Source organism: Sinohyriopsis cumingii, chromosome 5 (genome assembly GCF_028554795.1).
Source record: "Sinohyriopsis cumingii isolate HCF-2022 chromosome 5, ASM2855479v2, whole genome shotgun sequence".
Lineage (NCBI taxonomy): Eukaryota > Metazoa > Mollusca > Bivalvia > Unionida > Unionidae > Sinohyriopsis > Sinohyriopsis cumingii.
In genome coordinates, this window is record NC_142965.1 from 56,719,060 (window position 1) to 56,731,236 (window position 12,177).

Consider the following 12,177-nt stretch of genomic DNA (forward strand, 5'->3'; position numbering starts at 1 on the left):
ACGCTAGCAGTTCGGTGCTGATGAAAATTTCATATGAGTGCAATCATTTAAATGTACATTAGTAGTAATATGTGTCAAAAAGGGGTCTATTGGAATAAACATTACGCAGTAGGCTCATATTGAAATGAATGATATTGGAAGCAAACGATTTGAGAAAGCTTATACTTATTGTTTTAATTGCTAGTGCGCAAATAACTTGGCCCACTTGGCCGATTTTTAAGGCTTTGGCGAACAAAACTGTTACACTAAACCACGTGTAACTGCCTATTAGAAGATATTTACATTGATGAACGACAACGACACTTGCATACAGCACGTTCGATTGGGTTGAACTCGAATGAACTGTTTAAATAGTCTTGCCCATCGGAGTGACAAAGTACGATCTCTGATTCCACTACATAAAATGTCTTCTGCTTTGAGGTTACCTCATTGTACAGAACTGACTCTACTTGACACTTTAATGTACACAGTGGACATCGAAACAAATACAGCATTTTAGTTTTTAAAATTATTATATATGTTTATTTTCGTGTAATTATCGTTCTTTAATTTTATAAAAGCTGAATATGAACAACAACAAACAAAATTGTTTCTCCAAAACCGATATTCATTGCGAAAGATGACAAAGTAAAAGCTAATAATTTAATAACGACGGGATTTTATGTACAGGTTTTACTGATTTCAATAGATTTTTTTTTCTTTTTTTTTTTTTGTTCTTAATTTTTTTATTTCTATTTCATTTTATTTTCCTAATTTTACTTAGATCTCTAGGGAAAGAGAGTGGTTACTATCTACCAATAACCGTTAACATCCATCAACTTTCTATACCTGGTCTGAGCGATTATGAAGACGTATAAACACGTAGAATCGCCAAGAATGTTACAATACACAAGTTTTGCGTAATGTGGAACACCACAAAGATATTTCCGATGCGGATGATCGCCACATCAGATGCTGGTCTTGCAAAGCCTTTCACATTTCCAAACGTATGTATGAAGCAAGAATATTCATTAAAAACTATGAAATGATCATTAATGTTGACACGTTAATAATAGCGATGTTTTTGCGATACCGTTCAAAAAATATATCAGCAAATCGTACGTTTGTGACAGCACAGTTTGGTCCTATAAAAGGACACACGGCACTGATTGTATGGAAAAATGGGAACCAGTCTAGAAATGGATAGAAGATGTATGGGTTTGGCTAGCCAGTATTAGTTAATAATGCAAGTTATTTTTTATGAAAAAGAATCTATTGAGAGCTTATCCTAGTTGTAACTGAAAAAAAAACAGACATTGTTTAATTGATGGAATTTCAGTCCTTTAACAGTCTTGAGTTTGTAACACTCATTACTGAATTTAGCACTCGACTCCTTGGTGCGGAATTGAAAGCACACGTTTCAAACACATGTAGGTCCAGAAAATGCAGCGACTCATATCATTTTCTCTACATATAATCTAACATCTAAGTTAATCTAGACTGATAAATATAGATTTGATCACGACTACTCAGAAATTTAAAGTTATTGCATTTTTAATATTATGGTGTTTGCATAGGTTTACTATGGGAACATATATTACCGTGAGTCCTAAAATGACGACTCTGGCAGAATAAAACCACGAGGAAATGATTTTTGTTAAAAAGTGTAATAAAAAAATAAATAAAAGACAACAACAAAACCAAAACAGAACCAGAAGAAATAAAAGATTGGATGACAAAGAATAAAAGAACGCTACACATAAAGACCTAATGAGAACATTTGTGGCGCCATTTAAAAGTCAAGACTAAAGCAAAGCTAGCCAAGAATGGGAGATAGGGGCTTTGGGGTTTGGGGCAGGATTAAACCGAGTTTCATCTGTCCCTCACAACCCCACTTTTAATATTTTAAGATTTATGTTGGGGTGTACAGACACACATAAATGTCTAAATATAAAAATGGGTGTACACATCAACATAAATGTCAAAATATCAAACATGGGGTGGCTATTGTCAGAGAAAACTCCAACACAACTGAGCACTTGTTTGGTTTGGTAGGGTTTCTACTGGCACTTGTGTGCAAATTACTGTCTATATCATGTCGAAGAAATGGAAGCGGAGTGCCTTTAAACGGAGGTAACTAACATGGTTTGCCTGGATGGATATCCAACCCGCCATCCTTGGATTACGAGTAGAAGACTCTATCAACTGAGCTTACACGGTTTCCGAATTCAGGCGTACAGGTGACTGTTGTTTTATGGGCTCTAACCATCTACCATCTGAGACTAATGGTATTGTCAGTGCATCTTTTCCAAACATGTATATTAACATTATCGGTTTTTGTCCCATTTTGAACGGTAATGTACCCAACCCCCGTTTAAGCCTCTTCATTTCGTTTACGCAATTTCGGTCGAGATTCGTTTCAAGCAGAAACTTTGCATTGTAAACATTTACGGCGATAATTGTTAAAGTCAGAATATGTCCAATCATAAATTTAAGGATAATTGTTACCAGGAGTGGTAAGACTATGAAGAGGGAATGGTAAATACAACAATTTACTAACGGCCACACCGGGGTCTTCCTAAGGCGACAGAAAGTGGCCATTGACTTAATTAGCATCAGTAATATGCGCGTACTTGCCGGTGCTTTATTAGCGAGACTAGGAGGCTTCGTGGAGGGGAAATCACTTAATGACAACTTCCGTCTTGTGTCGCATTTCTCTTATTAAATGCCTGACTCGATTGTAAATTTATAACATTCTAACCTAGTGTACAAAATGTCATAAGGATGGCAGCTAATTGGAAGTGTATCGTTGAAGTATATTTAACTTTTTTGATTGTGACATCCATTCAAGCCAGTAAGTATTTTATGTTATAATATCCCTTTGTGAATGACAACGTTTTCATATATCACAGTTTTATGAAAGAAATAGATTTTAAGTTTAGAAAATATAATGAAAAATATCTACCAATATCTTTAGAAAAAAGACTTCTTATTTTTTATTTTTAAATTTTTTTTTATAGAAATGATTTAGAAATTTGCAAAAGATAGCTATGAAACCTTATATGCATTATTCTTGACACAGAAATTTATTAATTGGACATTATCGAAAGGGACTGAAATATGCAATGCAGAATGCTGGTTTAAACAGTACTTATTTGATTTGCCACATTCATAGAATAAGTCAATATAAATAGAGACTAAACGTCGAGGATTGCGGAATGAGCAAACTTGCTTCTGTAAATAACCCCCCCCCCCCTCAACCCGTGGTAAGAAGAAAAAAGTGCATATTTTTACCCATCTAACTAACTGATTTTAAGGAATAAGCACAAAAAGCTTAAAAATACTGAACATATTCAACTGGAAGATTCAGATTACAGCAGTAGTAGAAACTCTTTTACTACTACTACTACTACTACTACTACTACTACTAATAATAATAATAATAATTAAGGGAAGGTGCGGAACTGTACGCTTTCTTTACAGTTAACTTAAAATGCAGGGTCTTCCGGGAAGGGTGGGGAGATGGGGCTTTGCACTCTTTGCTCCCACTGTGGTTCCGTCCCAGAGTCTCCTCGCCTGCTTGTTTACCCTGCGCCTAAACGATAGTAAAGGATATTTTGTGAATTTGCCCTGATAATAATAAATACAATCTGTAAGGAAAGAAATACTTCCTTGGCAAAATGTAAATGATATCAACACTTATTAGATGTTGACTGCACCCTTTTCACCATTTGAGACTAAAACCCCTACATTTCTGATGTGCTTGATAAAATATCAAACTAAAATTACGTGCCACATTACCCAAATGGTTAAATTGTATATCTGCATGCGTCCAAAAGAAATATCGCAGATTTGCATGAGCAATAAATTTTATTCAAATTGGTTTTGTGTTTGTATGGATTCAGCACGTTGAATGTCTATATTCCTTTAGTACGGCATGGACAGAACTTGATATGGACACAGACGCCCCTGTTCAAGCTGGGTGTCTCCAGGATAGTCGGGATCGAAGGAGACCCTTCCCAGTGGGTGCCAAGTGGCGACGTGCAGGTACGCCACATCAGTGCGCCTCATATCGGATGGCAGTTCTGTGGACTGAGCTATCATTATGGATACAATACCTTATACTGGAGCGAGAAAAGCAGCAAGAAAATACAGGGACTTCTTTTAAATGGGACCACAGAAACACTGACTCTTTATTCAGGGACTTCCAAGTTATCAGAAGGAATTGCTGTTGACTGGATTTCCAACAACCTTTACTGGACGGACTCTCTTTACGACTGGATTGTTATGACCCCACTTTCTTCCGCCGAGGGCAGTGAGAATGTTTACAAACTGGTTGTGCGAACCACATTGACGAATCCACACAGTGTGGCTGTGTATCCCCAGAAAGGGTACAAAGAGTCTCTCTCTCTCTCTCTCTCTCTCTCTCTCTCTCTCATTAAGGCTTTGTTTCGTGAGTCACGTGCATCCTAGAGAGCCCTTCTTAATTATAATACAAATGTTTCACATAACCTGGATATACCTATGTGAAACTTCACGTGACCTGGCTATATAATAAAGCAGCTATAGGAACTAGTTTTCTCGAAGTGCGTTTTGGATCATTTGTCCTTTCATGAAATATCCCAGTTTGGATGTTATCGAACTTTAAATTTAAAACAGATAGACCGCTTAAAGTATTAAACGCCTAACTAAGCATTGCATCATTTACGTCTTTTTGATACAAGTTTATAAGTGAATGATACATTAGTGGTACGTTGTCTTTAATTTGTTTCCACTAAAATAATTCGTCTATAAACAAACAACATGGCGCTATTGCTTGTTCACGATAAAATAACAGTATCATGGTCACACTTATGTAAAAATAATAATGTTTTTCTTGTCGTCATAGACGAGTACAATTATCTGTTTATTTCTCTATCTACATGTATCATTTTTCTGAGCATTTTAAATGGGTTACAAAATCAGCAATTTAAATTACAAAATGGTTTAAATTAAAATTAGACATTTAAAATAGTGTCACTTTTTCAAAGCATGGGCTACCAAGTTGAATATCACGGAAAACGCATTCAATTTCAAACCTTAATAAGAAATATGGAGTGTAATACAATCACCCCATCCTTTCTACCCCACCATGATCAGGGCCGTAGGGATCGATCACCAGCCCTGGGATAAGAAACACCCGGACCTCTCCTAGTTCTTGTTCAAATAAAACATATCTTTTATTAAATTTAAAATTGTTGTTTGGCCCGGGCCTCATTAAATCCCTGGTTTGTGTGGGATAAATCCCCGGTTGCCCCCTCCCCCCCCCCTTGTCGGCCCTGACCTTGTTTCCAAGTTTCTCTCTTATACTTCCATTTTCGTCATTTTCATTCACAATGTAGACATAACAGCTGAAGGAGTGTCCGCTTTAACATTATGAAATTACTTAGCGGAAATAACTTCGCATTAAATATACTTTCGTTCTTATATAGCTATAATTTAATATTGTGTCTTATCATTATACAATTGATGCAATACAATTGACATGAGCTAGTGCAACAATTTTTTAAAAATATTTTTAAAAATTGTGTTGTTGTTATTGCTGTCTATTTCACTTTTTAAAAGTTCGAATTTGTTTCGGAATTAGTATTTTTGATAAAGCGGAGTTGTTAGCTACCATCAACCACTAGTATCAGAAGCAATTGCAACACAGCCAGAAACATGTCAGTGTAATGGCTTTTATACTGTGAGAGTTGCAGCTGCAATTGTAACCCACAGATTAATTGGATCATTATGAATGGTAGCAGTTTATTATGTTTTTGTGGAGTTTAACGCCATTTGTTCACATGATGGTGGCGATTATGTTTGGTCGAGAAGGAACCCGGAACAATACCAGGAAGAACAATCGACCCACGGGAATCAACTGGCAAGTTTTCTCACATACCCACACTGGTCAAGTTTTCTCACGTACCCACACTGGTCGAGTTTTCTCACATACCCACACTGGTCGAGTTTTCTCACATACCCATACTGGTTGAGCTGAGACTCGACAGAGGTGAGACGTGTGAGTGATGTGGAAAGGCAAGTGCCTAAGTGACCACTCTGTCACCCAATGTCATGAAAGGTACCAGAGATTAAATAATAGTATCGAAATGACAACTCGGTCAGTACTGAAATGACAACTCGGTCACCCAATGCCTTGAAAGGTATCAGAGATTACAGAATAGTACTGAAACATGTCTTAATCCTGCTACTCTAGTTCCAAGCTAGAAATAGAACTCGCTACCAGCTTGAAATGTCGTCAAAAGTGCAGTATTTTATTTATGGGGCTCTTTTCTTCGTAGATTTGCCGGATATGTTTCCGCCAGATCTGACCAATATTGGAAGCGTTACTAATATTTCTCACGAGTCTCTTGCAGAGAGTTGCAGTTATTCGACTCGCATCGGAAAGCGATCAGGATGCTGAGAATGTCATTACTCTTTGCAGCAAAGGCACCATTATTTCCGTTCATTTTATTTTGCACTACTTGTTGTCATTTTCTTCAAATTACAGTATATAAACCTGCACATTTTATATCTTAATACCGTTATTATGTACGCCAGACTCGTCTCATTCTCGTTACGTTCGTTTTTTTTGGGGGTGGGTTGGTGGGTTTGCCCATTTTCACGACTTGTTGTTTAGTTCGTAACAATTTGTTTTGAATATGTAGAAATTGATAAAATGTCGCACACAAGTCAAAGAAAAAAATGGCACTCAGGCGCATGGGTTTCGATGATGTCAACAGCGCTTTTATGACAACTACCCGTAGAAGAAGTAGTAGTGTTAGTGCATGTTTTTATTCATTTTCTGGGGAAAGCACATTATTAGCCCTTGTTGTTGTTGTTGTTATTATTATCATTATTATTATTATTATTATCGTTTTTGTATCAGCATCAACAGCAAGGGTAGTAGCACAGCTGATCCTGAAACGGGTGTTTACGGCATATGTATATATATGTATTCTTCTCGAAAATTAAAGTTAAAATTGCACAGCTAATTTATGTTTCTTCTCATGCGTCTGAGTTACGGATTACAAATTTAATTTTATAATATAATGATCGGAGATAGCAGCATCATTACCTCCGATATAACGAAGACTACGACTTAAGCTTGGTTCAAAGTGAAGCTATTACAGATTGTCAGCTCCATATCTTGATGATTTGATAGGCCAGAGTTTTGTACGAAATCTACAAAGGATCATGTAACACTCCATTTGGAATATGGACGGCCATTTCTGTAAACTCGAGAAAGAAACCTCGTGTGCAATTCGCCACCATTGAGAACTATACTCGAAATTACTTTTGGTCTCCTCACACATTATGGCGGCGGAAGAAGATAAATGTATACGCAGAATTTTTTTTTTTTTTTTTTTTTTTTGGTTGCGAAACATTACCAAGATTAATTGGGGCCCGGGTTGACGATAATAGCCCTATCACTGATTTTCCTGAAATTTATTTTTAATAAGCTGTTTTGGCGTCCCAATATCTTTGGAGCGCGGGGCAACTCTCCCTCCCCCTTTCCCCGTTAGCACACTACTGTATGTGGTGCACTCCACCGAAGTGTAATCACCAAACGAATCAAATTTACGTGTATTTCCACAAAGTGACCGATGCTATTTATCAGCTTGACGGAAATGGCCTAGCGATGTTCCAGTTGTTAACACTCGAGAGTTTTGAGTAACAATGAACCCGATTTAAGCAATCCCTGTCCACGAGTGTCACTTGCAGTTATTGTGTAAATCAAGACTGACACACCCAATCTTGAGACTATTATGTGCTCAGATATAATACCTCTGATCGATGGAGTCATATAAATGAAGAGCGTTGTAATGTTATAACCCTGATCATTGGAGCCATTTAAATCAAGAGCGTTGTAATGTTATAACCCTGATCATTGTAGCCATTTAAATGAAGAGCGTTGCAAATGTTATAACCCTGTTCATTAAAACCATATAATTAGTAATGATTGTTGTAAACGAGGGTGATTCATTTCTTGTTATGTCTAACAAGGCTGTGCATACAGATACAAATAAATGTGGTGTTTAATAATGTCTATTATCTTGAGTACTTTTATGTTATACTTTACCAAAAATTATATCTTTTGCTCAAACTGGTAAATCTTTAGCTCGAACTGGTAAATACATATCACAACCTTAATTACAATATTCCTGAATAAGGTCGAATTGATCATTCTTGATGTGCCGAAATTATTTATGTAAATGAGGTGGAGTTTAGTGAGAAAAGAAACAGAAAAAGACAATAAAGCTCGAATCGAAATATCGTGTTCCATTATTTTAAACATCAAAGTACAGGCAATTAGATGTGTTTTCGGTCTGAGAGCAACATCAGAGATGTTTGTTTTCGAGTTCGAAGATGATCATAACGTGACTAACTGGTTTGGTTTATGTGAGTATGCGATTAGTTTATCAGGCCAACCTATGCCCAGAACTGCCTATGACACACATGGCAATATATGACACCTGGATTTGCTTGATGAATAGTAGTGCTGCCACTGTAATTCTCATCCGTTCAGGTGCGCCGTTCAGGTGGAACAATCCTGTGCGTCATCTTCCCATGACTCATCCGCAAGGTTTTAGTATTTTGAGGATGGCTAAAGGGGATATTTAAAATGTTTCTCATGACCACTCTAAATTCGCTTGCCCACTTCAGCTCATCGTAGTTTTTCCTCGGTAGTAGCTTTTCTAACATTCTGGTGACCTGTCCTTCCCATCTTGTCTTAAAGGCCTATCCATGTGTGAACTTCAATGTCTAGAACCTTGTTCTGCCATTTTATCCTCGTCAATTACCTCAGGCAGCCCATGTAAAAATGGTTCAGCTTCTAGGCATGGCGCCTGTACACTCTCAAGGATTCGTAAGAATATAGAAAGGTCAACAACACAAAGGCTTTGTAATCTTTTGACTTTGTTTGTAAACTGATACCTCTGCTGTTCCACACGCTTAATCGTAATCTGCCATAGGTCACCCTTGCTTTTCCAATTCTGGCACTGGTTTCATAATCAATGTTGATAGGACGTGACCGTGTTTTGCCGCGATTGGCCCACTGCCAGGACGGTTTGACCATTTATTGTTATGGTATGCTCTACATCAGGCTATCCTGGTGCAGGTTGGTACATGGTTTCTGTCTTGAAGATACTGAGACCACGAGCAGTCGCTTCCTGAAACTTCGTCCTCGCCTGTAGCCTTCTCAGATTGAAAATCTTACCGTCAGTCTGCTATCCCAGTGTTATAGTAACGGAAGACATCAGTAAGCGTAGCAGAGAATATCATAATGAAGATGATTTGGGTCCAACACAAAGCCTTGCTTGGGTTTCTTTGTGTGTGGGAATGGTTCATATGACTCGACGTCCACCACTACGCAAGTGAGCATGATATCATGCAATTGCTGAACCACCACGATGATTTTTCTCGGCAGTCAAATTTTGCCATAACTTCTTAAAACCTTCAATGGCTGACTGTGTCAAAGGCTTTTATGAGGTAGACGAATGTTGTGTACAGGTTGGAGTTCTGTTCCTGGCATTTCTCATTGAGTTGACGAGCTTGAAACCCCCATAGCTGTGGTGTGATCTCTTGTCTTTTTCTAACTTCACGCTGACGCTTCGGCTATAGCCCTCGACCGATGAGATACACAAGGCGATTAAGCAGAATTCAGGCGAGAATGTTCCGGCTATTGCAAGCGAGAAGATGACCGATGGTTGTCGCAGGATTGTCTGTGTCTCAGGATTGTCTGTTTCTTTTCTGTCTGTATAAGTGGATCATGGATGCATCATTATTCTTCTGGCGTATAGTTCTCTGAGTTCACATGACTGGAAGAGTTCGGCCTGTTTCTATGCCATATACTAGCCTCCATCTTTGTAGACGTCGGCTGGTATAACATCTTCTCCAGGTGCCTTGGCATTTGACAGAAGGTCAAATGTTTTGCCAGTTTTCGCCAGCGTTGGAGAATCAGCAAGATATATGTTGATTTCCACTTGGGACAGTCGATCATTTGTTTCCTCACTAATAGACGCCTGTTGATTGTGGATGGTGTCAAACCGCTCTGTCCATCTTTGAAGCATCGTTTCTTTGTCGGTGATCAGTGTGGCGTTGTGGGTGCTCAGTATTGGCGATGTTCTTGATGAGTGTGGCTCGTATATGGTCTTCAGACCATCATATAAGTTCTTCATGTAATTCCCGTCTGCGTATGACTGAATCTTAATAATCTTATTGCTCAGCCATGTGTCCTGCAGCCATCTGAGTTTGTACTGGGGAGTCCTCTTGATGGCTTTGAAGGCTGGTCTTTAAATGATGAAGTGCTGTCGTCTAAACAGGCCTTTTGCAACCGATTTTTTTCATTCATTGTATCTAGTTGGCTGCACAATTCTTCGACAAATGTCTGTTTCACATTCTCCCGTTTCAATTTGGTGACATTACTCTTTTGGCGCACTTTTTGGCCTGGTCTTTGTCTGCTAGGCTGGATCTGGATTTTGAGCTTAAAGACTATGAGCTGCCGTCATTCCTATTTTCTGTACTTCTCCTGGCCGTTGTCACTCGGACTAGCCTGTCTCTTCTCCCGACAATGACATGGCAAGCAAGATGAAGGTGCTTAGAACGTGGGTGCATCAAGGACGTCTGGATACGTTTTGGCAGTCGGAAGACTGTGTTAGTGATTAGGCGCATTTCTTCAGGAGGAGGAGTCCGTTGTTTTTCATTTGCCAGAGATATTTTTGCCAGCGACACCTGGCCGTGTCTGGTGATTTGTGCAAGCTCACGCACTGAAGTCATCAAGGATGATGAGCTTGTCTGCCATTGGTACTTCTACAATAGGAGTCTCCTAGAGCTCATGTTGTTTTGACATACTTGGTACATAGCTGCTAATGATAGCTGGATGTCTTTTTCCAGACAGTGGGATTCTCATGCGCATTAGTCAGCCATTCAAACCCTCTGTGAGAATTGTAAGCTTGCTAACCAGCACACGAGGGATATGTTTGAGGCCACGGTTCTAAATTATCCCTTTACACAGCAAATGACTTGCTTTATCTATTGCCCTAATTCTGTAGATCGAAAGTCTTTTACTCTTTGGAAAATACTATACAGTGCTTTACAATTACTTCCTGCTCGTGATTACTATATAAATTAATGTGAAAGCATCTCCAGGTCTACATGATAGTCGCATTTTAGACTAATATACACAGTCCCCCCCCCAAAAAAAAAAAATAAAAAAAAAAAAAAAAAAATACCCGCATCGCCCATCTAATAAAAGGGACACTCCAGCGTCGGATCATATCCTTTTCAACGACAACTCTACCTAAGACGAAATGCATTTGATAGTCTAACAATAATTGGACCGGGAAGTCCATCATCATCAAAACACGAACCATTATCTTGCCCGTCCTATGTACTTACTGTAAGTAGATGTAGATTTTATTCAGATTGCGATTTCCGTTCTTTAATAAGTCAAACACTTCTTGAGAACGTGAAGTGTGGCTGTGAATACTGGTCAAAAACCTCTCTTAATGTCTTCTCCCTCGCTATACTTTTCCCTGGCACAAGTATTGCGTTCTTTCTTTACCATAAAGTTACATACGCATACAATATAGCTTCACATGGGTTGAGGTTCTTACCGTGTTTTCCTAGGTTCTCATTTCACCAGATAAAGTGGCCGCCATGTATGGCCTATCATGTGCTTCAAAAATGGCGTCAAATCCGCAACGGCAATCTATCTGTCTACAGTATGGAACAATATTGCCGAATTTAGGTATTTCTGTTTAAATGCTTTCGCTCATAAACGGTTTTCATATGTTAAAAACACAGATGTTTTTCTGAAAGAAACCCTCCTACAGACTGTATTCTGGTTACAGAAACGATTGATAGCAAAATTGTTCCCTACAGCTGTACCGTTTCGATATTTTTTTTTTCATTCAAAATAAAATCGTTCTTTTAAAGACAAACTTTCAGTATATTTAAAATTTCAATATCTGACAGAATTGGATCCGGATTATCAAACATCACCATCCTACAAGTACTCAAACCGTGATAGTAACGGATAAACAACTGTCATTCATCAATTAAAAGTAAAACTAAAATTTAGTAAAAGGTACATACTTTTTAGCTGTAATATTGTAAAAGGGAGAAAACTTTACAGAGGGGGGTAATCTAGATACTAAAGTGTCTTCTCGAGAA

General features: G+C 38.2%; 1 protein-coding gene across 1 annotated transcript in view; it reads left to right on the forward strand.

Moving 5' to 3' along the window:
- Nucleotides 1-2,692: 2,692 nt before the first annotated feature.
- Nucleotides 2,693-12,177, forward strand: part of LOC149799225 (low-density lipoprotein receptor-related protein 6-like) — an 88,729-nt gene continuing 79,244 nt past the window's right edge. Inside the window, exons 1-2 of the mRNA XM_089958496.1 lie at nucleotides 2,693-2,833; nucleotides 3,911-4,370. Of these exons, the coding sequence (XP_089814622.1) occupies nucleotides 2,764-2,833; nucleotides 3,911-4,370 (530 nt within the window). The 5' untranslated portion in view covers nucleotides 2,693-2,763. The remainder of the gene's footprint in view (nucleotides 2,834-3,910; nucleotides 4,371-12,177) is intronic.